Source organism: Stylophora pistillata, chromosome 1 (assembly GCF_964205215.1).
Source record: "Stylophora pistillata chromosome 1, jaStyPist1.2, whole genome shotgun sequence".
Taxonomy (NCBI): domain Eukaryota; kingdom Metazoa; phylum Cnidaria; class Anthozoa; order Scleractinia; family Pocilloporidae; genus Stylophora; species Stylophora pistillata.
Genome location: NC_142519.1, coordinates 20,404,095 through 20,432,053, shown reverse-complemented (window position 1 = coordinate 20,432,053; position 27,959 = coordinate 20,404,095). Strand labels below are relative to the sequence as shown.

Below are 27,959 nucleotides of genomic sequence, written 5' to 3'. Positions count from 1 at the left end.
GGTTCGAGTTTATTTCCTTCATTATTTACTGAGTTACAGAGCGGAGCCTAACCTCCCATACAAAGGTTTGTAATATGATCCTCTCATATTTCCAATATGGTGGCCTTACCATGTGGTTGCGGCGTTTTGAAGGGGAAAGTTCAAGTCTAGGTCCAAGTCCCTAATGCCAAGCTCTGCATACTAGAAAAATGGTAATTGAAATACAAAGCCTTCCCCAATAACTTGAGGCCACTGAATTTTTGATATGCAATTTATATTTATGTATTTTAAGAATTAGAAAAACTTTTTCAGAGGGTACAAATCTCTGTCAATCGCAACTCATTCTCTAATTTCTTTTTTACTATTCCTTGCTTCCATTTGTCTAAAAAGTACAATTTATTATTCCCTATAGATAAGACTATTTACGAGTGTATCGTACCTCAGCGCACCTCTTACTATTTCTCCGAAAACTGTTTTTGAAGTTGACGGCTTTTGCTTTGCGAAGCTTGGTATTTTGACTGTTTGCTCGCGCGAAGTCGGTAATATAGCCTTACAGTAGAGGAGAAATTGTGACAGATTTGACTAAAAGTTACTAATCACCGATTTAACATAAGCAGCAGTGAACAAAAGAAAGCATTTTGGAATTACAGGGAATTCCCCAATTAAGACAGCCCCGAAAAAAGTTCAAACGTACCAGCGGAAGGCAACGTCGATAAAAGACCAGCTTGAAGGAGCTTGTTTTCTAGTGCAAGCAGCTCCTCTAGTAATACCATCCAACCCGAAGAATGGTCATATGTATCATAATTATAAACCAAAACTTCACCTCAAGTCGAGGTTTCTCTGCTGTGAAAGGACACTTGAATTTAGCACTGTGAGGCTCGTCAGGACCGTCTCCTTTGCATTTGTGGCAGAACTTATTTCCCAAGTAAGTTAAGAGGCAGCCATCGACAGCAATTCCTTGCGAATCATACCACGCCTTTAAACGACAATCGAAGAAAACTTCAGTTACACGAAGGACCCACACTAATGTGAGGCTTGAGATTGACACAGACAAGCATGATTACAATAGTCTGCAAATCTAGTTGTGGTATATCTTTATGCGTAGGTATCTTTTTATTCTATTTTTGTGTTATTATAAAAAAGATTATAAAAAACATCATTGTGAACTACTCATGACCACACACATCTCGGGTCTGCTTCAAACGCTTCGAGGGAATAAAAAAATTAAGGCAGAGCATGTACTTTCCATCATCTCACATTCAAATTTTCTTGAGATAAGGGATTGTTATGTCCAAAAAAGGAAAAGAAAACAAAGGTGTTTCGGTGTTTTCTGATGGAGAAGGATCGATTCTTTATGGTAGGGGAACCTCCTCATTAACATTCAGTGGAACATGGGCCTAAAATACACTCACTCCTTGGCCAAACGTACGGTTCTCCTTGTTTGCACGCGGTTGGAATACTTGCCGTGCTATCTGATTGGTCATTTGCCGACTTCCTTCATTTTCTTGAATCAAATTATCTATTTTTCTCTCCTCTAAACAAAGAGACGAAACAGCTCATTACCTCGCCCTGTTTTGAATCGAGCTAACGAAATCATTACAATACGCGTCTGTTGTATTGCTATCTTTCATAATTTGAAATTCTTTAGAAATACTCATAGCCTTTGCGGCTTTAGTAGAACAACAACACTTTCGTCCCTTTTTTGTTTTATGACCCCATCACAAATGTGTGATCGAGGCCATCAACAAATCTAGCATATCGCCCTACCTGTTAGGGGAAATTCATAACCGAACTTCTCAAAGTAGATCGTTTGTAACTTGAACACCAATTCATTTAGGGTCTCACTCTGTCCATTCTGAGAAAGCTCAAATCAAAAGCAAAGTAAAATAACTGAGCAGACATAAATGATAACTCCTGTCAAAACTCACAAAATTAATTAGAACGGCGTTGCCAGCTTACCCGATCTTCCTCACCCGAAGCAGGAGTGTCAAAGTGTGTCCTCCAGAGTATTATCAGTGGGACCGACAAAATGTTGAAAGGGACTGGTATCGGATGATAGGAGCTGTAAGTCCGTACAGTAATGGCTCTCTTGAAGGACCACTCCTGGAGTGAATTATTCTAATAATGGAGAGACAAAGAAGGACTTATTAGTCAGTAGACGTACCAATGTGTAGGAAACACAGGCACCACTCCCTTAGCAGAATAAAAACTATGATGTATCATAAACAAGAAACAATCTTAAACATAATTTTCGTCTGTAAAACCTCATTCTTGAATGTTCAGTCCGAAACTACGAATCCAATTTTGCGGACGGGTTACTGAAAAAGGAATTCCATTCACGAGAGCCTTGAGCCACTCCTCTTGGGGTGACCATCGCTCAGGCAAAAAAAAAACAATTGGGTATCATAATATGGACATTTTTGACCAGCTGGATTAAAATATTGGTAGCCGAAAAAAAATTATGCATGATCATAGAAATTTATCAAAGTTAAGAAAAATGTATCTGATATCTTATGCCAAAAAGAGTCCATTCCGGATCACGAAAAGAATAAATTACTTTCGCTAAGGTAGAAAGATTGTTTAGTACCTGAACCTGCTGATAGGTATTGGAGAGCAAAGCAATCATCATGTTAACGAGAAGAATAACTACCATGATTAAGAAGAAGCTGTACAGCAGATAAATCAGATAAACGGAACGACTGTCGACGGAATTCAACTTATCTTGGTCAGGTAAACCCAGTAAAGACCAGCCTAGGTGCGTCGCCATGTTCCACCAACTGAAGAACAGTTTCAAGAGTAACGAATTGGCACAAATAATCATTCAGTTTTTTTTTTAATTTAGAGCATAATATCCGCCACAGCTTCTTCCGAACATCCGCGTCCTGAAAGCAATCATATCACTTCTCTTTCATGGATCATTTTTCAAGTTTATCGAAAAATATTGTATAAAGGTTCTGCCGTTGAGGAATCAATGCAGGGAGAATTTAAACTAACCAGCCACTTTAAAGCCCTTCGAACCCGCGGCGAGAACCTTTTGTGCAATTCGTCGATAGTTATGACACGGTCGGCCTGGATACAAGTCAAAATTACCCCCAAAAGCACCCCATACAGTGCAAAACTTTTATAGAATATTTACTTGAAGGACAACTATCTGACTTTCGCGATGCAGTCTCGTAGTAAGTAGATGTAATTTAGTCCGAGAATCGTGCAATTTTACGAGAGTGGGATAATCTGTTGGTCTGAGGAAGCGTTTCTCCCCTTCCTTCTTCGCACAGGCAGTAGTGGGATGAAAGTTCAGCTTTAAGTCGACAAAAAGGCCTAAATTCGCTACCAGAAAACGAAAATAACATAAGCAACACTAAGTAAAGGTTAGAAGTTATTTGCTCAATTACTTACGGAGTTACATAGCGGAGCCTAACTCCCATACAGGACTTTATGATATAATCATCTCATAGAGAGCTTTGGCTCCCTGCCGATCGTCGATCCAAAGCATTTTTCTTTCGAGAATATTTGTCAGGTCTATCACGTCAAACGTCAACATATTTATGTCTTAGAATGCATTATATTTAAGATAAACTTAAACGTAAGGGATACCACAAGTAAACAGAAGCAGGGACGATAAATACTGGATTTTTTAAGACGGGATAAACCGCAAGGTACCTCTTTTAGCAAAGTAAACTAAATAGCTGGCTCCTTGCAAAGAGTTTGAGAAGCGAAGACAAATAAATAAGTCGCGAAACTGCAAGAGGAATGGGAGCAAAAGATCGTTACTTTAGACGCAGCTCTGCGCCTTGTGTCGTAACTCTGCTGCCTCGAAAAGTAACGGCGTCCTTTCTGAGAGTTTTCATGATGAAAAATGAAAAATTTTGGTGAAGCTAAACCGGTACTTGTTGTCTCTCGGCAGACCTTACAATTAATTTCCCTTTCCCTAAGGCATATAGATAGCCGACCGTTAATCAATGTTTAACACGAGTGAATCCTATAGCTGACGTACTGCGGGGTCGCTGACTTTCTTGCTTCACAATTTCCGCCTACAATCCTGAGTTTTAAATTAGCACGACTTATTGAAAACGAAAAATTAAATTTTTAAGAAAATATGGAATTTTGGTATATTTAAGACATCAGTGTAAAGCTTTAAAAATTAGAATAAAAAACAACATCAACAATTTTACCCTTACCAAACTATCCCTGATTCACCACATGCCCTTAAAATGATAGGAGCAAATAAATGGTTAAAATTTACGAACAGTCCTAAAAATATAGTTAAAACACTACCTTTTATAGAAAGTTTGGCATTCTGATGTAAGTAGTTTTACGCTCCTGTTAGTCTTCCCATCGAAAAGCTAAATCTCACTTGAATTAGCGTTTAGTCAACTGTTTCTTCCATTGGGCGCCTATACTCAAATGAGGTTCCTCTTCAAAACATCAAAGGAAAGCTCTTCTACCCCACTAGCTACCTACTTTCAAAAGCAATTATCCTCTAACGGAAATTGAAAAAGAAATGAAAAAGTCCAGCAAGTTAGAACATGTCATTCATAGCTTCGAGCTGATACAGAAAGATCACGATCTGTACTCACAAATTCTCCGCGGAATCTTTTCCAGAGGTATAGGCTTTCTCAGCAACATAAATCTTGGTGATGGCCAGAGAAAAGGCCAGAATCATACACAAAACCTGCCAAAATATCGTAATCACATCCCAGATAATAAGGAATAAGGCGATTTGTATTGGACCGATTCTCCGCACGGACTCCACGACTTGACCAAAGGTTCTCAGTGCGAGTAACATGGCAATAAAGCCATAGAAATACTCCGACACAGCCAAAAGTCTGTTGTCTGACACGTCCGTGGAGTATCCCCATATGATCATGCGTAAGATGAAGGTAATGAGGTAGAAAACAAGAGTGATGAAGTCAAGCACATTCCAACGGTCACTATAAAAGTAACGGATATCAACTGCATTCGAAGAGCATAATTAAACATAGTCAGTTCAAAGATCGCATGTCATTCACATGCAAGAGAATCAGTCTTAGCATGCAGACTATATGTTGTTACATTTTTCGCCAAGAGAAATATTGAAAAAACTAGATTACCATTAAAATAAGAGCTTTATGCTGATTGTTTATTTTTCTCTTGCTTGTAAGTTTTAAAGGTACTGAGGCGTTTAAAACTTTTATAAGTCCATTCTCGACGAGAACAATCGCCAGCACAGTCATTTTTAACGTTTAGGATCCCGACATGGGTGAAACCCAATTTATGACCTGCTGGTACCTAAAAAAAAGAATATGCAGCAACCCATATTTGCGTACCTTAAAAAATAACATGGGCGCATGATGGTGTATCCAAAAATAAAGAGATGCTCATGTACTACAGTGCCTAAATATGTACCAATAAGGCAACTCCTGATACAAATCAGTGTGCTTAAATAAAGACCTTTGGCGCATACTGGTCCACCCAGCTAATGTACAGTGGCCATATTTATGTGGCAAAACAATGAGCATGGAATCATAATGGCGTACCAAAAACATTAAGCCTTCATGTAGCCGCGCACCCCCCCCCCCCCTTTAAGAAAAGGGAAGGAGGGAACGTCTACTAAAACCTGACACGAATCGTGTTACATGACGACAGTGTAATCTATGCAAAATTATGTGATGAGAGTTTTTTGCGAAGTGGCACTTGCTATCGATCGTGAAAAGTAATCGAGGTAAATAACAACATTCAAGTGAATCATTTTTTCCATTATTTCGGGTAAATTTGAAATTCAATGTCCGCGTTCAGATACGTACTTAGCCATGAGCAGATTTGATATAATGTAAGAAGAGGACGATGTTCGATTAGCATCGCCCTTCAACGTCCACGCGGTCGTCTAAGAAAGTTGGATTATTCGTCGCAGAATGTCAAGGTTTTACGGAATTACGCTGCAAGTGTGAAGAAGGAGCGAGTCATTTTTCATTTGAATGGATGGCTGCAAGAAAGACCTCGCTTTTTTATTCTCGAAACACCATTCGCAAAGAGACCGAGAGTTGAAGGCGGACAATCCTCTTGGCCCAAGTCCATTGAGATGGCACACTTGGTCTTCCATGAGGGCCTTAAAGGGCGGAAAAGTAGAGTGAACGGTTTCTCCCAAAGAAGAGAGGCGATTGATCACTGGCGCGGCTTAATATATACATATAAGATTTTCCACGGCCTGTTTGTAACGAAATGGAGACATCGTTGCCTTCGAAAAACATATCTGTGGCTTTCTGCTGTTCTTCTTGAAATTTCTCTATCCCAAAAGTCGCACAAAGCTCATTTAAACCTCGTCGTAGATCGCTGTTGTCCGGAAAGGTAACCATGAAGGCACGAGAAAACAACCAGCTCGAACCAATCAGAATTCACGTAAGGATCGACAAAACGGTTAACCAATAAAAAAAATTATCATATATTTTCATGCATTAGAGTGACGCCATATAACACGTAAAAGGTTCCCTCCCTTCCGTTTCTCCGTGGAAGGGAAGGGGGCACGACTACACTAGGCGACAAAACACTGAATACCGGCTCCTACTGATGCACCCACGCATTGAAAACGGTGCACTTTATCAAAGTTTATCACTTTATACAACTCTAAGAAATGAATAGTGGCCCATAGTGTTGCACCCAACCTGGCAATAGTGGTCCATTTCGTTACCTTAGTCAACATGGTAAACATTTTTTCTGCCACTTAAACTCAAGGGTTCACTGGTCGCATAGATGTATGTCATCTACATGTATGTGAACCTCGCTAGTAATTTCTGAAAGTCAAATAGGCCGATCAAAATCTGGAATACCTGAAGTAACCAATAAACTTGTTAAGCCAGATATTGTCATCTTCTGCAGTCTCATTTTCTTCTATGTGGTTGAGTCCATCATTATTTCCCCTCCTTATTGTACATGCTTTTACCCCTGGCTTTGTAGCGGCAATAAACTGATTCACCTCCATTAAAATGCGTCCCAGGAAGAAAACAAAGATAACCCATTCTAGTCCACTGAAGGAAATTGTTGAAGGAAACAGGCAAATGGCGAAGTGAAGACCAAGGAGGGTAAGATAGCTCAGCGTGTCGCGAAAAAAGATGAAATAAGGAGTCGTGAAGTAGTCCTTGTATTTCTCTGGAAGAAAATAAGCGAGACACTTGCCTAGAATGGAGACTCTCGAAAGACAACTCCAACAGCACTAATAGATCTGTCAAAAATTATTCAAAAAAAGTTCTTAAGGTATCACAGAAGGAAAATTAGCGTTTTCATTCAAACCGAAAAGCGTGAAAATTATTCGCGCAATCCATATAAAAGTACACATATTCTCGAAGCTTAATAAACACGGATTTCGGATATTTCGTTTATTTTCTTTCATTCTTGCCATTGAAGAGAATGGGAGCTTATTCTTTCTTGGAGAGACTTTCTTCAAGATGAGTTTATTTCACAACGCTTTTGGTTGACACCTTCTCTCTTTTTTAACAAAGTTTTCCATGTAGAGGCAATATCTCAAATAGTAAAGGAAAAAATCAAAATTCCCAGGCAAACTTTTGGGGTTCATTGCATTTCTGACATTTTCTCCAAATATCACGAAAATTGGCCGAATATTGGCCGAGAATTAACTCTTCAAAGTTCAGAACTCGAGCGAAAACACTTTAAGAGAAAAAGCGACTTGCAGGTTTTCAATGCGTCAGCGTTTGTTTACATAAAGGCGTTCCCACTTCATGCTAGTGAAGGCTGTTATCCAATCACATTGAAGCAAGCCATTTGACACTGTTTTCCCTATCGGCGCTTGATACGTGCAAGAAAGCAAAGAGCAGACACAATCTGTATGGAGTTAGGTCTAGCAGGTTAAGTGTAACACGCGTGAATATGGAGCTGTTTGTGTCAATATGGAAGGTGATTCTACCAGAAAAAAGAGAAGGAAAGAGTTCAGGCTGAGGAAGGAGGGCTACCCTAGAAACGCAACACAGCTTTTCGACGTTCGATGCTCGGAGTGCAATGCCAAGCGAATGATGATGGACCGTCGGCGGTATTATTCCCGAACTAGCGCCCACGGAAACTTCGATAGAAATATACTCTGGCCACTGAATCTCTCTGAGTCTGGTAAGAACCCCTATCACTATCGGGGAAGTATATTTCCGCTCCGATGCAATCTGCGATAAAATTTTCCTTTTTCCAGAGCGGCAAAAGGAACTTGTCGCTTTTGGATATGATAACAGCTTGTAAACAACACTTGAATTACAAAAACAATCTCTCCATGGATTTAGTTTTCGGAAAGAACTAGGGTAGGTATATTTAATAACGAATGAGCGATTTCAGAACTATACAAAACTGTACAGTGTGCATTGAAAATCAAGAGTGGTTTAAAATCGTTAAGTAGGTGACGAGATCAAGTTAACATGAAGTGTAATCAATCTCGCACCTTTCGTTCTACTCTCGAAATACTTCTTATTTCATATCTCCTGAAGTAAAAAAGATATCTAAATAAAATTTTCATATCAGAAATTAAATTTTCAGGAAATCGAAAAAAATATATTTCTTTTCCTTCTATGTTACCTTAAACGGTCTATGGAAATCTAGCTAGCAAAATTAACCCGTTCTCACCATATATGTCGACGTCCTCTTCCTCGATATCTGTAACAGGAGTGAAACATTTAAACTATAAAGTCAGTAACATTTCCGACCAGCTCTAGCTTAGAATGTAGACTCTCGAAAGAAACCTCCGACAGCACTGACCGTCTATCAAAAATTATTGGAACAAAATCTTAAACGGTCTGTGGAAATCTAGCTACCAAAATAAACCCATCCTCACCAAATATGTCCTGTTCCACGACACCTGTAACAGAAGTGAAACATTTAAACTATAATGTCAGTAACACTTCTGACCGGCTCTAGCTTAGAATAGAGACTCTCGAGGGAAAACTCCGACAGTACTGATCGTTTGTCAAAAATTATTAGAACAAAATCTTAAACGGTCTATGGAAATCTAGAAACAAAAATCAGCCCATCCTCACCATATATGTCCTCTTCCGAGATACTTGTAACAGAAGTGAAACATTTAAATCATAACGCCAATAACTCTTCCGAGCAGTGAAGAAAGATTTGAAAGCCATAAGAATATATAACCGCGTAAAACATTTCTCAATTTGAGTTATAACAACTGCTTGTAATACTTTTTTGTTCTCTCCGGAACCAAGTAGGAAAATGATCATTCTGTGGAGGGGTGTCTCATATAGAAATTTTAAATCTCTTGACTACCACAGCTTACTACGCAAAGTACACACGCACTACCATCTAGTACTCTACGATTTCAACTACCTTAATAATGCTACTAAACGATATCACAAACCTCTCCTGTTCCTCAAGACCTGTTTAAACAAATGCACCGTGAAGAAAATGGCAAAGAGCAATGGAAATAAGAGGAAGTCAAACACTGTCCAGAGGTTGAGAAAAAAGTATCCCCAGCGTCCAGGTTTCCGCCATGATTTTTTTCTTACTGGGGAAAAAGAGCCGTACCATGTAGAGTTGAGCAAGTTATACACCGCTGGGTGAGCGATGAACTGCGAAAAAAAATCGTTGTTGTATTACTTTATACCATAAGCTAGGTGTGGATTGGTCCTTACTTATAATCCAGTACAGGAGAGTCTCATGCAACTATTGACAAAATTTTGATCCATTCTTATTTACAAGTATTCTTGCGACACATCAATGACACACTCGGGTACGCCTAGTACGCCACTTTTTCTTTCCTTACCATATTTTGACGTCACTTCTGATCTATTACAGAACAGACGCGCGGTAACATAGTCTACAATCTATTTGTTAAATGTACATTTAAGAAAACTAACAATGCTGAAGCAAGGGTGAGGTTTGTAGAGAGTCTTAATCTTAAAGTTCTGCGTTACGTCATTTGGTGGTCAAACCATCTGCAATGTCAAGCAACGTGTGGCAGTGCAGAACTCACTGTTAAGAAAAAGTTTGTCTACGAGAGGACCAGGTAAGCGTTAAGCATACCATACCACTGATTTCTTTCAAACTTTCGCAGATTGTAACGTTCAAAAATTTGTTCACTAACCTGCTTAATCTTTGGGGTATGAGAACTCTCACATCAAATCCCAGGGTTAAAACCTCAAATTTGCTTTAAAAATTGCACTTTCAACAAATCTCTGTCAAGCCCAAGGAATGTATTGCCTTTTAATCTTTTTTGGTCTAAGCTTAGCATAAGCAACCAGAATTCCAAAGTTGAGGTTATTCCTGACAATTCAGAACAGATTTTGATTAACCATGTCACTCCAAATTTTTTTAGAGGTCGAAAATTCCGAATTCTTAATACTGAATATGGGTAGCATTGTATGTTGTCCAACATAAATTCATAGTGGAAACCTATCATATTACTATGTTTCGGATCAAAAACATTTTGGCCTCTGTAAAATATATTTCTGATCATAACAAAGGTAGCCCAAGCTTGGGTATCCTTAGGAAAGGATTATGTAGAAGGCAAAGCAGCTGAACTAAAAACGCATTTGGATCCGGAAGAAAACTTCACGTCTAAATAAAAAAGTTTTCTTTAATAATAAATCATCATTTAACAGAAAGAAACACAGTGGTTTTTCTCTTATTTCTATGACGTTTCATTTGCATTTTAGCATGCATGTTCTCCAAAGATGATTCTATAATTAGTGTGAATAATGGAAACTCATTTGCGAAAGAAAGCAATTATGCGTCGATTAATTCGAAGCTGCAGCAACTTTCGGGCAACCTCAGGGCATTCGAACTTTTGCATCGATTAACAGACAGATTATTGAGCTTAAAATCGCTTACTTGCGCAAGGAAAGTTATCACTAGGAAGAGAGCAAACCGAAAAAGTATCCCTATTCGTATTTCTGTTTAGTAGTTATCACTATCGTAAAAACCGATGCCGCTAAATTGACATAATACTTTTGGCAAATGCCGCCTTACTTACATGCAAATTATCAATCTCTTTTGCAAATAGCACTAAAAGAATATAATTTTGTTGAGCAGTACTTTTTGGTGCAAGTTGTTTGACTAAGTGCCTTCTTTTATATTTACTTACTTTCCAGCCTCACAACAGGGTTTCCGCCAATAAATAACATGTACATTAATTCTCTCTTCTCTCCCTCAAATCACTTTGGTTTTTCCGCAGAAATAAACTTCGTTGTACTGAATTTGTTTTTAAAAATATTGACACGCAGCCTAAAAACCATTTGAAATTTAAGAATCCTTCTCTAAAAGTAACTAAAAACGTAAAACGAGAGGTGCATGCATTTGCAGTTAACAAATACATTAATCAATTTGACTCTCATACATTCATACATCTGAATTCTCCAAAACATTTGTCCGTCTGTGAAACTTTCAGCAAAGATTTAAGATGTTCTTTCGATACGCTTTCGCTTATAATTGTTCTTTGCAAGTCTTTTGAATTTGGACATTTCCACCGTAAATTTCACAACAGAAACCGAAGGAATTCGATGACTTAAATACGGATCAAATGCCCGTGTGTCTATCTCAAAACTCCAAAACACACATCTGTATTCACTTACAATTTGACTTTCCATGACATTAAAAACTGAGCAGAGGTAAATCTTCGAAGATCAACCTTCGTTGGAAATAAACAATACTTTCCGTAAGATCTCTGAGTGCCTTTGAGAGAAGATCGTCGGTTTGGTCATTTAAGAGCACCTGTGAGTTTACCATGCGATTATTATTGCTGTTTACTCAAAAGCGAACATGCGCTTTTTTTCCTCTCGAACTGACAGGTGTCAGATCGTGACAGATACTTATTGGAAAATGTCTCAAAGTTATTTTGGAAGCCTTTTAAAAAAATTTCCAGTTTAAGGAGGATCTTCCTGCGATAAAACTCGTAATAGTAGCCCTAAATCATCCGGGTTCTTTTGGCAAGCATCCTGCCAAGTGTTAAAAAAATTATGTTACCACCCTAGGTCGGTCCGTATTGGGAAAAACTGTGCCCTTGTTTTGAGTACTGTTTTGAGACCTTGGGCACAGTTTTTCCCGATACGGACCTTCCGTCTGGTGAATAACATACCATATACTATATATATATATATATATATATATATTTATATATTACATGTTGGAAAGGGAGCCAATGTGCCCACATGTGCAAAAGCCTTCCCGCTAGAATCAATCTTAAGGATGAGGGATAGTATAAAGTGTTAATAAGACACTCTGTTATCTTTTGTGTAATACCTTCTTCTGCTTCGTATCAATTGCTTTGTCTATCACATGGTCAAAACAACTTGACAGGCTTCCTTCATGTCCTAAATCTTTGAGTGCTTTGGTTTTTAGAGGGTCTATCAAGGTTGATGTGAACTCATTCAAAGATTTTTCCAACTTTTCTATATCATCTTTCTCCGGGTTTTCTTCATGGCCTAACCCTCTGAGTTTTTCGGTGACCTTGTGGAGAAAAGAAATAGAGTTATTACCTTAATCATAAGGCTCTGTTTAAATCAATGATAATGTTTGACTTCATATTAGCTCTACTTTCTTGTGAATAATAGAAAATATTCTTATTGCCTGTTAGAAATTAGAACAACGAAGTCTCGATAACCAATTGAAACAAAATTATACAGATATTACTGAAAAAACATTTGGAAATACATTTGATAATAAATGTTAGAGGAATAAAATTACGACGTTTCGAAGTCATCTTGACTCCATTATCAAGTAGGGGTGTTAGTTGTAGTTCCGAGATTAAATACAAACAAAGGTGATAGAGTACATTAGATAATAAGTGTTTCGTTGTCATTGGTGTTTGACGTGTCAGTGTGTGCGGTATATGTTTGAATAAATACTTTTGCCCGTATTGAGTCCGACTGCGTGTTTAACTTCGGTTTTTAATTCTTCAAGATAATTTTGAAGTCGTCTTCTCTCCTCTCCAAACCTTCTTTTGAGAGTATCTTCCACCTCTTTGTACGCTTCATCTGAAAAACCCATCTTCGAGATGGATTCTTCTGCTTTCCCACGAGGGCAAAACTTTAATCATTTCATCTTTTACTTTAAGGCTCGGCTGAAGCGCCCACTATGCTTTTAAAGATGGTCCCAAGTGTTTACAAACTTGTCTTGTCACCGCTAAACCTACTCTGCTACCTATTTTGGTCGAGCGAAATACCATTAAGCTAATTAAACTAATATCGAGATCCTTTGCAACGGCTCTGAACCTAAACTTATCTCGAGATCCTTCGGAACCGTTTTTAAGCCTAACCTTCGGAACGGTTTTTGAAGGCAATCCACGCAGATTTTTGCAGACAAAGTCTTCTCAACAACAGTAATTAAGAATCACTTTTGTCAGTTGGTCTGTCGAAACAGCCTTAGGTAAAGTATGCCGGTAAAATCGGTTAAGATAAAGTAACAAGACCAACCTGGAAAGCTTTAAGTAAGGTATTAGTTTGACACCTTGACAGGGTTTTTGGAGTAACGTTTTGTTTGATGGCATGGAAATTTCCTTCATCCAGAATACCATCGAGTTCCTTTTCAAAAGCTGTAAAACAATCAGACCTACGTGAGAATGATTCATAAGTATGAACATCTTTAGTTAAACAACTATCATAGTTTAAATTGCATCAAGAATAATGATAACGACCATAGAAATCCAGTGCCAGGACTAAAAGCTTCGTAATTTCGAATTCCGTCATTCTGTCAATGCCCCTCACGGGCAAGGAAGAAACTCAAGATCCACGCACAACCAAAAAGATAAACAAACTGAATGCACGTTGGCTTTATAACACTGCAATCTGATTTTTTTGGTAATTTGTTCGTTTGAAATTTGTTCGTTTGTTTATGCTGGTCAAGTGCCAAATCGAAAGAACGGTAAAGATTTCATCCCCAATTTTTTTTTTCCATTTGTTGCACAATGTTCCCAAAGTTACCCCATAACATAGTTATTCTTCAGATAATGAAGAGCCTACGATGCATAAGGTATGGGAATCTTAGAGATCTTCTTAATTTAAGCGCATACTAACTGCAGAAATCCAAAAATTGCCTCTGTGGCATAACCTTCGTACGGTAATATCCTGAAGGAATTAAAAAAATTCTTTTTTTTCCAGAAAGAACAAAACTTTTTTGCTAACAGAACAACACTATGAAAATATATTGAAGAATTTCTGGTCACTTTCACACGATTTATTAAAGTAAAGACATTTTTTAAGTAACTCAGTGAAGCAAAAATGTAAAGGATATCTTGCCTCCAGATGAAATATTTGTACTGAATTTCAGTGGGAGTTTTACGTTTCCTTTTCATAAAGTTGTTTTTGTGAGGTTAAAGAGGGAATTAAGAATGATTTTTTTTCAATTATCAAGCGACTATTTTTCTGAAATAAACCTTCTTTGAGATTTTGTCAGACTTAATAGATTAATTGTCGTATTTAAGAGATTTATCTGTCTTCGAAAAAAGAAGGGGCTACCGTGCTAATTTCATGGCAGTGCATGGCAACTTTTGTACTTTTCTGATATAATAATGATTACATTCAATAATTCGATCCGATTCCCAGGTCTTTTCAGTCGGTTATAGATCATAACAACGTCAAAATGTGGTAAGAACCTTAAAAATAAATAAAAAAGTGCCACATAGGTTAGAGTTGCGGGTATATTTCCCCGGTTTTCTTTTTCCGTTTATCAACTTGTGTACTTTTTTTACCAGTTTTTGTTTGAAAGAATTCACGGATACATCAGTGACTCTTCAGCTGCGCCTCGTGTGCCACTGTTTTTCTTTTCTTTTCACATTGTGACGTCTTCTGTGATCTATCACTGAACAGAACGCACGTCAATTATGAATTAAGATACATTTATCATGAAGCTCGCTCCTTAGACTTTCTGTGATCATACTCACCAGATCTATCAGGATCCTCTGATGAGCTAAAAGGCAATTGTTCACATAAAAATTAAACACTGAATTTAGGATTTAACTGAGTTGAACCTCTTTGATACCACTGCAGGATTATTCTCTACAACTGTGGAACCTATGTAAATAAATGACAAGTGCCAGCAGATGTACCGGAAGTGATGCATTATTGTTCTCACAAAAATGTAATTAGAAAAGGTTTATGATATACTTTACTAACGAGCTTCATCGTGCAATACGCTAACTTGAATTTGACAAAGCTATTTTTATTCGTTGTTGTGGTCGTTTTGTTTTTCCTTTGTTTTGCTTTTTGTTTTGTTGTTGGTAGCGTTGTTGCTGTTGTTTGCAGAGAGTATTACATTTAGAATCTTCTTATAAAATTTTCGCTCAGGTGAAAAACCATTGAAAGATGCCTTCCAAAAGGGCGTCCTTGGTAATTTAAGCTGAGCGAGGGGTGACCATACCAAATTAGAACTGACTCATCGCATCACAGACAGACAGATTATTGAGCTTAAAATCGCTTACTTGCGCAAGGAAAGTTATCACTAGGAAGAGAGCAAACCGAAAAAGTATCCTTATTCGTATTTCTGTTTAGTAGTTATCACTATCGTAAAAACCGATGCCGCTAAATTGACATAATACTTTTGGCAAATGCCGCCTTACTTACATGCAAATTATCAATCTCTTTTGCAAATAGCACTAAAAGAATATAATTTTGTTGAGCAGTACTTTTTGGTGCAAGTTGTTTGACTAAGTGCCTTCTTTTATATTTACTTACTTTCCAGCCTCACAACAGGGTTTCCGCCAATAAATAACATGTACATTAATTCTCTCTTCTCTCCCTCAAATCACTTTGGTTTTTCCGCAGAAATAAACTTCGTTGTACTGAATTTGTTTTTAAAAATATTGACACGCAGCCTAAAAACCATTTGAAATTTAAGAATCCTTCTCTAAAAGTAACTAAAAACGTAAAACGAGAGGTGCATGCATTTGCAGTTAACAAATACATTAATCAATTTGACTCTCATACATTCATACATCTGAATTCTCCAAAACATTTGTCCGTCTGTGAAACTTTGAGTAAAGATTTAAGATGTTCTTTCGATACGCTTTCGCTTATAATTGTTCTTTGCAAGTCTTTTGAATTTGGACATTTCCACCGTAAATTTCACAACAGAAACCGAAGGAATTCGATGACTTAAATACGCATCAAATCCCCGTGTGTCTATCTCAAAACTCCAAAACACACATTTGTATTCACTTACAATTTGACTTTCCGTGACATTAAAAACTGAGCAGAGGTAAATCTTCGAAGATCAACCTTCGTTGGAAATAAACAATACTTTCCGTAAGATCTCTGAGTGCTTTTGAGAGAAGATCGTCGGTTTGGTCATTTAAGAGCACCTGTGAGTTTACCATGCGATTATTATTGCTGTTTACTCAAAAGCGAACATGCGCTTTTTTTCCTCTCGAACTGACAGGTGTCAGATCGTGACAGATACTTATTGGAAAATGTCTCAAAGTTATTTTGGAAGCCTTTTACAAAATTTCCGGTTTAAGGAGGATCTTCCTGTGATAAAACTCGTAATAGTAGCCCTAAATCATCCGGGTTCTTTTGGCAAGCATCCTGCCAAGTGTTAAAAAAATTATGTTACCACCCTAGGTCGGTCCGTATTGGGAAAAACTGTGCCCTTGTTTTGATAGATAGATAGATAGATAGATAGATAGCTTTATTAGGGAGTAAAATCATTGCAGCCCCCGGGCCGGCTGAAATACGACTTACTTTACAATGGAAATAAATTATCACTTACTCTAAGATAACTACAATAAAAGCTACAAAGTGTAATCTACAATAAAATACAATAAGAGAAGTGTCAAAAACTAAAATACAGATAATTAAGATAGCTACTAACAATTAAAACTGTTCGCCATGATAAATGTGTTTTTGAACCTATTTGTCTTACAAATCGGTAGCTTGAAGTATCTCTGGCTGCGGGTGCGATAGGTGGACTCGTTGCGTGGAGGCAGTAGATCATGGAGCTTGTGGTTTTCGTCCCTTACAATCTGATCAAATTGAGCATCACGCAAGATCTCCCTCCTCTCGTACAGTGACGCAACGTCAAGAGCTACTAGAGCCTCAGCGTAGGATAAGTCAGGTTGAATCATCCGCAACGCGCGTTTTTGCAACCTTTCCATTTCACTGGACAGATATTGCGGCAAAGAATGATGAAAAACTGGGCACGCATATTCTAATACAGGGCGTATACATGTCGTATAGAAAAGTAGCATATCCTCAGATGGAACTTTAGCGCGCTTTAGCTGTTTTAGGAAGTACAGACGCTTCGCAGCCTTTTTGCATATAGATTCTACATGTGCGTTCCACCTGAGGTTGTCCGAGACTATCACTCCTAACAACCTTGCAGATGAAACAACTTCGATTTGCTTGTCATTGATAGTAATATGATCAAACAGACTACCTGATCTGGAGAATGATATTCTCAGTTCTTTACATTTAGACTCATTGAATTGGAAACCATCAACTTCTGACTGTCTTACAAGTTCATTTACACGTAATTGCATGTAGCTAGACTCATTCTTCAATACTGATTCGGCAAGAGTGGTGTCATCAACGTATTTCCAAATAGTTGTGTCTGCTACAGAAAGATTATTTATCATGATAAGGAACAGCCAGGGGCCCAATTTCGTCCCCTGTGGCACCCCTGCAGGAACAGCTTCCCACTCCGAGAAGCAATCGCGACTCAGTTTTATCCTTTGCTTACGGTTCGTTAAAAAGTCCATGATCCAGCACAAAATCGGCCTTGGAATATCGTAGGAGGAAAGCTTCCGCGCCAGAACATGATGGTCAATCAGATCAAATGCCTTCCGGAAGTAAAGGAGTACAACTCTCGTAGTCGATCCATTTCCATCCGTTGACTTCGCCCAAGAGTGAATCATACTAATTAATGATTGAGTACTGTTTCGAGACCTTGGGCACAGTTTTTCCCGATACGGACCTTCCGTCTGGTGAATAACATACCATATACTATATATATATATATATTTATATATTACATGTTGGAAAGGGAGCCAATGTGCCCACATGTGCAAAAGCCTTCCCGCTAGAATCAATCTTAAGGATGAGGGATAGTATAAAGTATTAATAAGACACTCTGTTATCTTTTGTGTAATACCTTCTTCTGCTTCGTATCAATTGCTTTGTCTATCACATGGTCAAAACAACTTGACAGTAGTATTTCGGGAAAGACGTTTTTCAACTTTTCTCTAACACCTTCCTCCGGGCTTCCTTCATGTCCTACATCTTCGAGTGCTTTGGTTTTTAGAGGGTCTATCAAGGTTGATGTGAACTCATTCAAAGATTTTTCCAACTTTTCTATATCATCTTTCTCCGGGTTTTCTTCATGTGCTAACCCTCTGAGTTTTTCGGTGACCTTGTGGAGAAAAGAAATAGAGTTATTACCTTAATCATAAGGCTCTGTTTAAATCAATGATAATGTTTGACTTCATATTAGCTCTACTTTCTTGTGAATGATAGAAAATATTCTTATTGCCTGTTGTAAATTAGAACAACGAAGTCTCGATAACCAATTGAAACAAAATTATACAGATATTACTGAAAGAACATTTGGAAATACATTTGATAATAAATGTTAGAGGAATAAAATTACGACGTTTCGAAGTCATCTTGACTCCATTATCAAGTAGGGGTGTTAGTTGTAGTTCCGAGATTAAATACAAACAAAGGTGATAGAGTACATTAGATAATAAGTGTTTCGTTGTCATTGGTGTTTGACGTGTCAGTGTGTGCGGTATATGTTTAAATAAATACTTTTGCACGTATTGAGTCCGACTGCGTGTTTAACTTCGGTTTCCGTTCACGAATAAATAGCATTTCCTGAATAAGACAGTCCAGTTTTCCTCGGAATTTCTTAAGAACGGAAACATTTCGGCTAGGTCAGTGAACGCTTCACCGTGGACTTCCTTCATATGCTTGCCAATGACCGAGGCTTTCTGCTCCTGTATGCGTTGGTGAAGATGGCGTGTGGTGTAACCGATATATTGCTGAAAGCCAATGATAATTCAGCTTGATTAAGGAACAAGTCTGTACAACGAGAGTAAACACGTTTCAATTGTTTGTAGATTGAAGTTAAATGTTTGAGAGAGAGTAGAATGAGCATGAAGAGCTAACGAGTATTAGTGAAACCAAACCACAGTTGGTCGGACGAAACACCAAAAATAAACACTAAAACTAATATCGAAATCGTTCTGAACAGCTCTAAACCTAAACTTGTCTCGAGATCTTTCGGAACTGTTTTTTCATTCATTCCGCACAGTTTTTTGGTATCAAAGTATTTTCAACATTTTCTACTATATGACTTATGAAACTCCTGAAGGACGTTTTGTCTAGCTGGATTCCAATAAAATGTATTTGGATATGGGTCTGACAACAGCTCTCTGGCCCATTTGAGTTTTGGCTACAACCACGTGCCGATCTTTTCCAGCAGAAAACCGCAATCACCATACCTAACGGCCAGTATCCTCTTGATCTGCTAAGGGGCCGACCAATTAACTTTTGAGGGGGGGTTGGGTGATTTTGAAAAAACATTTCCTGCAAGCGCTTGTTGGAAGAAAAAAATTGCATACAGCCCAAATGTAACAGAAAAAATGTACCAAAAATTCGGAAAAAAAAATATCCTGCACAGCAGATTGCTAGAAAAAAATTTCTTGATGACCAGAAATCACCCACCCCCGCCCCCCTCAAAAGTTAAATGGTCAACCCCTAAAAAAGGTGTAGGCCAGATTAGATCTGTGAATCTTCATTTACGCTTTCCGTCTTGACAGCCGATATACGAACCCAACGGCCCTAGTATAGGCATTCGCTCACCCAGTTTTCCTCTAACGTCAGTTTGTGCGAAGTGAAGATCAATCTGGTTTTGACAAATAAGGAGATCAACTATGGGGTCAGCTGCTGGTTCAGGATATCTGCAGACACGTAAGTAAAGCCATCGATCTTGGTACTTCGACCAATCCACTGCGTTGTAACTTCCAGTTACTCCCTGGAGACACGTCAGAGCTTCAATAGGAATTCTGATGTTTCCATCACAGCATTCTAAGTTCATTTTAACCAGTATCGCGTCAAATATCTGAACAGTGTCATTTAGGACGTTTACTTCGACTTCTTCATATTTTGCAGATAATCTGAGCACTATAGCTAACTCCTCATTAACATACGGTACACTACCTACATCATTCAAGCGGGCATTTACCTTGATCCTTTAGTCATTTTCAGAAATCTAGACAGATACTGTTCGAAGTGAGGCGATTAGTCCTGTTGGGGAGAGACAAGCGTCGTCATGTGGGCATGCTCATCGATTCCTTTATGTAACCTTGATAAGGACGTTAACCATTCGAGGTCTTTTTCATGCTTGCAGTTTGAGTACGAGCTTCTTTCCAATTTAAGCAGAAATCGGCCTTGGTTCCCTTGATAGCCATTCAATCCGCATTCCTTTGTTCTTCTACAGTTTCTCCCTTAGTAATTGTTCGCCAAACAATGAAAGCATGGCTGCTTATCCTTCGAGACTTTTCAAAGATAATCCACGCCCATGGATTTGAACCTCTCGCAGCTTTTGATCGAGTGGTTTCCTTGATATACGTCACACTTTGACTTCAAGGTTGTAAAGGCTTGACTGTTAGATCTTCTCTCTTCCCTCTTGATTTTTCCTTTGGCAGCAAGCCCTTTGGTGGTTTCTGAGGCTTTCACTTGATACTCTGATTCCTCAGTAATTCAGTCTCTCAGATCTTTAAGACATTCTTGTCGACTGTGCTCTTTTACTTATCTGCAAAATCTGCAGAACATAGTCTGTGGAATCTTCACCGACACCATATTGAAGGGGAGGCCTCCAGGTTCAAGTTCACGGTATTACTAATGTTCGCGAAGGGTTACCGCTGTGCTATAAAGGGTATCGGCAAACTTCTCGAGCTCTTGCACATTTCCTTCTTAAATAGATTAAATATTCTTTAATTCTTCAAGATAATTTTGAAGTCGTCTTCTCTCCTCTCCAAACCTTCCTTTGAGAGTATCTTCCATCTCTTTGTACGCTTCATCTGAAAAACCCATCTTCGAGATGGATTCTTCTGCTTTCCCACGAGGGCAAAACTTTAATCATTTCATCTTTTACTTTAAGGCTCGGCTGAAGCGCCCACTATGCTTTTAAAGATGATCCAAGTGTTTACAAACTTGTCTTGTCACCGCTAAACCTACTCTGCTACCTATTTTGGTCGAGCGAAATACCATTAAGCTAATTAAACTAATATCTAGATCCTTTGCAACGGCTCTGAACCTAAACTTATCTCGAGATCCTTCGGAACCGTTTTTAAGCCTAACCTTCGGAACGGTTTTTGAAGGCAATCCACGCAGATTTTTGCAGACAAAGTCTTCTCAACAACAGTAATTAAGAATCACTTTTGTCAGTTGGTCTGTCGAAACAGCCTTAGGTAAAGTATGCCGGTAAAATCGGTTAAGATAAAGTAACAAGACCAACCTGGAAAGCTTTAAGTAAGGTATTAGTTTGACACCTTGACAGGGTTTTTGGAGTAACGTTTTGTTTGATAGCATGGAAATTTCCTTCATCCAGAATACCATCGAGTTCCTTTTCAAAAGCTGTAAAACAATCAGACCTACGTGAGAATGATTCATAAGTATGAACATCTTTAGTTAAACATCTATCATAGTTTAAATTGCATCAAGAATAATGATAACGACCATAGAAATCCAGTGCCAGGACTAAAAGCTTCGTAATTTCGAATTCCGTCATTCTGTCAATGCCCCTCACGGGCAAGGAAGAAACTCAAGATCCACGCACAACCAAAAAGATAAACAAACTGAATGCACGTTGGCTTTATAACACTGCAATCTGATTTTTTTGGTAATTTGTTCGTTTGAAATTTGTTCGTTTGTTTATGCTGGTCAAGTGCCAAATCGAAAGAACGGTAAAGATCTCATCCCCAATTTTTTTTTTTCCATTTGTTGCACAATGTTCCCAAAGTTACCCCATAACATAGTTATTCTTCAGATAATGAAGAGCCTACGATGCATAAGGTATGGGAATCTTAGAGATCTTCTTAATTTAAGCGCATACTAACTGCAGAAAACCAAAAATTGCCTCTGTGGCATAACCTTCGTACGGTAATATCCTGAAGGAATTAAAAAGAATTCTTTTTTTTCCAGAAAGAACAAAACTTTTTTGCTAACAGAACAACACTATGAAAATATATTGAAGAATTTCTGGTCACTTTCACACGATTTATTAAAGTAAAGACATTTTTTAAGTAACTCAGTGAAGCAAAAATGTAAAGGATATCTTGCCTCCAGATGAAATATTTGTACTGAATTTCAGTGGGAGTTTTACGTTTCCTTTTCATAAAGTTGTTTTTGTGAGGTTAAAGAGGGAATTAAGAATGATTTTTTTTCAATTATCAAGCGACTATTTTTCTGAAATAAACCTTCTTTGAGATTTTGTCAGACTTAATAGATTAATTGTCGTATTTAAGAGATTTATCTGTCTTCGAAAAAAGAAGGGGCTACCGTGCTAATTTCATGGCAGTGCATGGCAACTTTTGTACTTTTCTGATATAATAATGATTACATTCAATAATTCGATCCGATTCCCAGGTCTTTTCAGTCGGTTATAGATCATAACAACGTCAAAATGTGGTAAGAACCTTAAAAATAAATAAAAAAGTGCCACATAGGTTAGAGTTGCGGGTATATTTCCCCGGTTTTCTTTTTCCGTTTATCAACTTGTGTACTTTTTTTACCAGTTTTTGTTTGAAAGAATTCACGGATACATCAGTGACTCTTCAGCTGCGCCTCGTGTGCCACTGTTTTTCTTTTCTTTTCACATTGTGACGTCTTCTGTGATCTATCACTGAACAGAACGCACGTCAATTATGAATTAAGATACATTTATCATGAAGCTCGCTCCTTAGACTTTCTGTGATCATACTCGCCAGATCTATCAGGATCCTCTGATGAGCTAAAAGGCAATTGTTCACATAAAAATTAAACACTGAATTTAGGATTTAACTGAGTTGAACCTCTTTGATACCACTGCAGGATTATTCTCTACAACTGTGGAACCTATGTAAATAAATGACAAGTGCCAGCAGATGTACCAGAAGCGATGCATTATTGTTCTCACAAAAATGTAATTAGAAAAGGTTTATGATATACTTTACTAACGAGCTTCATCGTGCAATACGCTAACTTGAATTTGACAAAGCTATTTTTATTCATTGTTGTGGTCGTTTTGTTTTTCCTTTGTTTTGCTTTTTGTTTTGTTGTTGGTAGCGTTGTTGCTGTTGTTTGCAGAGAGTATTACATTTAGAATCTTCTTATAAAATTTTCGCTCAGGTGAAAAACCATTGAAAGATGCCTTCCAAAAGGGCGTCCTTGGTAATTTAAGCTGAGCGAGGGGTGACCATACCAAATTAGAACTGACTCATCGCATTTTGGGGGGAGAAGTCAAGGCGTCTTTAATTTGATGTAAACATAATCCTTTGATCATCAGTGTGACCGAAAAAAGGAGTATTTTAGACACTGGTGGTGGAATATGGATGGAATCACAGAAAAGTTACTATGGTTACTTCCTCATGTATTAGGCATATTTTCTGACCGAAATCAAACAGCTGTATTGAAAATTGCTTTGAATGACATGTTATGCTGATTTTTTCTCAGGGAGCTGTCTCAGTTACGTGATGGTAGCGTAAAGTGTAACGAGTTAGCTTCCTTCGTTATTTCATGTTACTCCATGTTATTAAAATTCCATAGCTTGAGCCTCCATTAATGCAATCTTGTTCTTGTATGTCCTCATTTATCACTATTTTTTGGGTGCTATATTTTAGTTGAAGATCATGTTTCATGGTCTCCAAAGCCACGTGGAGACAGAGACAAACTTAAAGACAAACAGAAAAGTGTTTGTAAAAAATAATTTTCATATGAATGGCCATGGCCAAACATATCGCCTAAGCATCTCAGACTTGGCTGGCAAACAGAGATCTCTACGTCTGGAATAGGATAAACTTTTTCAGACGGGATCATTGCAGTCTTTTGGGGATCAAGGATCAAAATCATCCAAAATTTTGGCATCACAAAATATGAATCAAAATTGGAATCATTATGTAGCCCACACATACCTTGTTGCAATAAGTTCATCAACTTTCTCCAGCAGTTTGGAATCTTCATCCCTAGGGTGAGACGAAGTGGACGGCCTCAATGGGTCCGTATGGTATTTCAATGGTATTTCAGCGGAATGTGCTACTACGGGATCGTCGGAAATAAGTGACAGCTTCACTTCCTCTACCGCACCACATCTAAAGCAAAATTTACCACATGAAAATGAATCATTGATCAGCTATTCCAGGATGAAACATCAGCCGACTGCCATCCCAGGGATGTTATGAGATGGACTTCAGAAGGGAGGAGGAAGAGAGGACGGCTTAATTTAAGGGAAAGAAGATTAGTGAAAAAAGATATGAACGGGGCCAAATGGACCCTGGAACAAGGGACAGGCAGCATTGATAATTATTGGTAGTGACTTTAAGTTCTTGATGAGCTAACGAGTATGGTGAAGGAAATACAGATCTGTTAATTCAATCAAATTACCAGCGATCATATTTTTAATTCATGTAGTGAAATATTAAATGTTCCCCTAAGAACTCACCTATTTTGTCGCAATAATCATTATCAAGGTATTATTTTGAGAAAGCACATAACTAACTACTAAGTTCTCCTAGGGTCAGAGACAGATTCTGAGTTAATTTTACTTTCTTAGATATATTGATCTGTTCGGTTGAGTTAAGAACATTTCTCTTCTCGATGTAGAAGCGGAGATTAACTGATGTTATTTCCTTTTTCAATGATACCTTATCGGAATTACCCACATAAGAACTTAAAATAAAGGATTCTACTCCGTCGAAAATTTTATTTTCACAGTTGATAAAGATTACAAAAAATATTTGAAAGCTGTAAGAAAACACAGAACGCGGATGTGGTCGAAATTGTAAAAAAATAGTTATGTTTGAGGATCATAATAAATTATTCCAAATTATTTGTCAACATTTGATTAGCAAGTCAAGTATTGGTTTTCTACCAAACAGCTAACTGCAATTGAATAGGAAAATTGTGGTTTGCAAATCTTTTTTGGTCTCCAGAAGAGATATAATCATCGGACTGTTTTGCAACAGCAAAGATAACTACCTTTATTCTAAAAGCGCGAAATATTGCGATCACACTTGAATAATTAAGTGCTCGTTTCGTTCTATGACCATCATACCATTAACTCTGCTCTGAAAATAATTCAGAACTGCAGAACGGCGTTATTGGGTCTTATTATATACATACTGAGATTTACACACTGAAAAGCCGCAGAGTGAATTTTCGTTCGTAAACCGATGTAAACCAATCAAATGTCGCGTATCGCTTTTCCCACATGTGAGAAAAGCGATACGTTCAATCAGGAGCCGCGTATCATGTTTTTTCACGTGTGAGCCGTACGGCAAGTGGAAGTTTTCATTCAAGGCTGGTTGGCGCGGTTCGTACACCGCAGAAGCCATCGCTTTGCACATAGTTTTTATTAACATTTCTTCCATCGTTAATATTGAAAGTTCCTGTCTCGGCGAAAGCCATGAGTGAAAAGCGTTTCGTTATGCACGATTCATAACTTTTGGATTATAACTTTTGGATTTTATTTCAGCTCTTTCCCTTTTTACGAAGTCGCTTTCTTTCAGTGATTGTTGTTTGACCACGTTTGTTTAAATAAAGCTTGTCATAATTTAAGGAGGGTGTTTAATCTCGGTATGTATATAACAAACATAATACCTCATGGAAAGTGCTTTGTACGGTGTTTACACACTCGTTGTTTTGTATCAGAAATCTCACTCGTTCGCTTCGCTCACTTGTTCGAGTTCTGATACGCCACAACTCGTGTGTAAACACCGTACGCGCGCACTTTCCATGAAGTATTCTATATTTATTGAGGTCCTTAAGAAGCGAGTAATACCCAAGAAAATTGACTGATCATTTATTAACTCGGATAATGACGTAGTCATTAATCCGAGATATAGTTGTGGATGGAACACGGTACTCCTTCCTTCCGTACTTTGATTCTTGTTAACTTTTTTTAAATCCGCTGACCCGTATATATTGAGCGTTGGCAGTCGCACGCACCCAAGACGTTGGCCGACCTAAATTGCAGTGTTCTCGAAGCCTTCGCCCGGTTTGTTGACGGCAAGCACGCGCTTCAATTTTTTCCTCCTGATCTCCATCTGTAGGTCGAAGCAAGCGTTTAGCCCTTGGCCTAGATTGAAAGGCGCCTTGTATTTACTTTTGATTATTGATGTAAATTACTGTTTCTTATATATTCTGACTTTTATAATCTGTAGTAACCTCTTGAAATAGTGCGAATAAAGAGTTTCAGTTCAGTTTTTAGCTTCTTCTACTTTCTCAGTTGCTCGCTGAAACTTTAACAACCGCTCAAACAATCTAGAGTTCGTGTCGTTGGCGTAGCAGTTGACGTCTATGTTAAGCGTAGATTCTATAATTTCAAGGAAATTGTGAGAAGTTTTCCCAAAAATATATACTCTATCTTTACCAGGGCACAACGATGAACATGAGAAACATTTTGAGCTCTCATCGACAAATTTCTTCAGTGTTTCTCCCGACATGATAGCTAGATCATCTGCCACATCCACATTTTCGCGTGAAACCTTACGTCATTCAGATTTTCTGGTATGTGATTGGTCTGTTCAATAGACCGCGAACAAACCGCAAGGACAATGAGAAAGGAATGTAGTTCGGATGTCAGCAGCCGTTCTTTTGGGGCAGCGTTGCGTGACATCCAAAACAAACGGCTGCGAGGGAGACTAGCTGTAGCTACAGGAGCGATTTTTTGCTTGCGATGGTGATGCAATTTTTCTAAATTTGTCGCGTCGCCAGCGCGCGGTGGGAGATTCCGCAAAAATCTCTTTACAAGAAGTGACTTCAAAAGGATACATTATCTCAACAAAGTTTTCTCTCTTACGCAGCTAGTCAGCTCAAAATCAAACTCATTGTATAAAATTATGCATTTGCATAAAAATTTTTCCGCAACTTCCTTTCGCAATCTTAAGTTCGATGACAGAACAGGACTGACCGAAACGAAAGTTGGATAATTCATACTGGAGTCAAATTCGATTCAGCGATAAAATCCCAAATATATTTTGTCAAACAATAATAATAACCATCTCTCATAACATGAAAACATACCGCATGCCGTCAAAGAGAACTCGCCCTGGCGGAATGATTCAAACTAAATTGAAATTTAGTACAAATAAAGAGAGATTCGAAGTTTTCCCTTAGTGCGTGACGCATTAATTGGGTAAGGTAACGAATCTGATCCAACCGACGTCGTCACCTTCGAAAAACCAGGTTCGAAAAGCCAGGTTCGACAGCGGCTGTTTGTACAGCATCGGTGGTGTGTCGGTAGTGTGTCGGCCGACGCGTCGGTTGGATCAGATTCGTTACCTTTACCCATTAATTTCTCTTACTAATTTCTCGACACTTACTTCTTACTGTTACCAGGGTCGGCCATCCTTTTTCTACGCCAGCTGCTAGGAGTTTTTATGAACTGTGCGCTGAAATGGAGTTCTGAGCTTAGTGCCAACGAGCAAGCAATCAAAACAAACTTGATGACAACTCCGCTCAATGAATTGAATGCCAAAGCTGCTGAGCATCGACGATAAGAACCATGCGGACTTAACGTCACAATCTCTGCGCGCTACGATTGGTCCGTTACAAGACAATCGACACCTCTTTTCCATGTCTCTAAATCACTCGAGACTTTTTCCGCCTGCACAGTACTTTCGCACGGCTCTATGATGCTGCCGCCTTGCCAGCCTCGCGTCTTCGCTCGGCTGGCTCGTGGGCAATAATCGATTGCCTTGTGAATTTTGAAAACCCTTCCTCTACCTGATCTCGTGAATGACCACGAAATTAAAACTAACAAGCCTGACTTGTGTAATTATCCCGACGGGGATTGGTCAATATTTGCAGCAAGCT

The 27,959-nt window shown here is 38.3% G+C and overlaps 1 protein-coding gene across 1 annotated transcript; it reads right to left on the bottom strand.

The window, feature by feature from the left end:
• LOC111340564 (short transient receptor potential channel 4) lies at positions 1-27,921 on the bottom strand. The gene is made up of 16 exons (XM_088743391.1): positions 27,467-27,921; positions 24,059-24,235; positions 14,834-14,859; positions 13,368-13,486; positions 12,196-12,402; positions 9,317-9,527; positions 8,780-8,803; positions 8,572-8,601; positions 6,783-7,101; positions 4,557-4,910; positions 4,158-4,184; positions 2,567-2,756; positions 1,939-2,097; positions 1,747-1,843; positions 1,392-1,513; positions 1-955 (listed from the first exon to the last, which is right to left on the bottom strand). The coding sequence occupies exons 1-16, from the start codon at positions 27,490-27,492 to the stop codon at positions 740-742; spliced, it is 2,304 nt and encodes a 767-aa protein (XP_088599517.1). The 5' UTR covers positions 27,493-27,921; the 3' UTR covers positions 1-739.
• Between the last annotated feature and the right edge of the window lie 38 nt (positions 27,922-27,959).

Bases quoted from the DNA above. Each gene is read 5' to 3' on its own strand.
- LOC111340564 (XM_088743391.1), bottom strand. From the start codon at position 27,492: ATGGCCGACCCTGGTAACAGTAAGAA. The intron at 12,403-13,367 runs GTTGGTCTTGTT...TTTCTCCACAAG, and splicing joins CCTTACTTAAAGCTTTCCAG to GTCACCGAAAAACTCAGAGG. The intron at 8,804-9,316 runs GTTTGTGATATC...CTTCTGTTACAG, and splicing joins GGTCTTGAGGAACAGGAGAG to GTGTCGTGGAACAGGACATA.